Genomic DNA, 977 nt, shown 5'->3' with positions numbered 1-977 from the left:
TAATTTTTTTTTTGTTGTGAAGCTAAAAGTATCCGCGTCAAGAATGAAAAACGATTTCGTTCATGTGGCTCCCTCTACTGGCCTTACAGTATGCCATTCGGTCACTCCAATTATTCAAAAACGTACCAATAGATGGCCCACCCTTTAACTTCTGTAATTAAACAATTTAACAGATCCCATATTTTTCTATTAATATGACCTTACTCTATCAAGAATTTATTACCAAATATTTATTTATTAAATAATAAAGGTTTAAATGCTCATCTCAATGAAATTGGAAGACATACAAATTCTAAAGCCTTATTTTACATTGACTACAGACATAATCTAATAATGAATTTTCTATTAAATAGTTTTCAATCCAAGAGCAATAAATTCATGGTGAAACCAATAGATAGCGTTTATTACTTTAGCAGAAACGCCGCTATCTTATATTAGGCGCCTATCTCATAATAGGGGACTTTCCTCTATATAAACATAAAAGAAAGTTTTATAAAACTCACATAAGGATGTCTCATTGCGTATGTTCTCAAATAAAATATTCAATGTTTGAAGCAATTGAACGCATACATAGCTCCCACATTTTTGCTTCATAATACGTAGAAAAAATGAAAGCATGTTCTTCTCCAGAAAAAAACTGTAAACATATATCATATTAATCATACTTGTATACTTTATGTACTATATATTAGCATTATTATTTGGTTCTAGAATAGTATCATTCATTATAATAAGAAAAAAAGTAGCATTGTTCTTATCTCTACTTACTCAAACACACTACTATCATTTTGATCACCCCATATGAGAATCTCAGCTATTGAACGTAGAGTTTCGACCAGCAAACCTCTATTGTTCTCAGACACAGTCTGATTCTTTGACAAGACATTGTATAAGTACCTGACAACATAAACAAATATATACTTGCAAGAATCTGTTTTTACATTTGATGCAAGTGTTAGGTATAAATACATACTTAA

The 977-nt window shown here is 30.1% G+C and overlaps 1 protein-coding gene across 2 annotated transcripts in view; it reads right to left on the bottom strand.

Moving 5' to 3' along the window:
* The window catches only part of LOC108752114 (protein CLEC16A), a 7,661-nt gene that overhangs the window by 6,154 nt on the left and 530 nt on the right, over nucleotides 1–977 (bottom strand). For both annotated transcript variants that reach the window (XM_018492740.1, XM_018492741.1), the window contains exons 2-3: nucleotides 769–897; nucleotides 504–637 (exon numbers count right to left, since the gene is read on the bottom strand). In XM_018492740.1, coding sequence (XP_018348242.1) covers nucleotides 504–637; nucleotides 769–897 — 263 coding nt within the window. The remainder of the gene's footprint in view (nucleotides 1–503; nucleotides 638–768; nucleotides 898–977) is intronic.

The sequence above is a fragment of the Trachymyrmex septentrionalis genome, unplaced genomic scaffold, assembly GCF_001594115.1.
Source record: "Trachymyrmex septentrionalis isolate Tsep2-gDNA-1 unplaced genomic scaffold, Tsep1.0 scaffold54, whole genome shotgun sequence".
Lineage (NCBI taxonomy): Eukaryota > Metazoa > Arthropoda > Insecta > Hymenoptera > Formicidae > Trachymyrmex > Trachymyrmex septentrionalis.
Note: the sequence above shows the minus strand (reverse complement) of the source record. Positions and strands in the feature narration are given on the sequence as shown.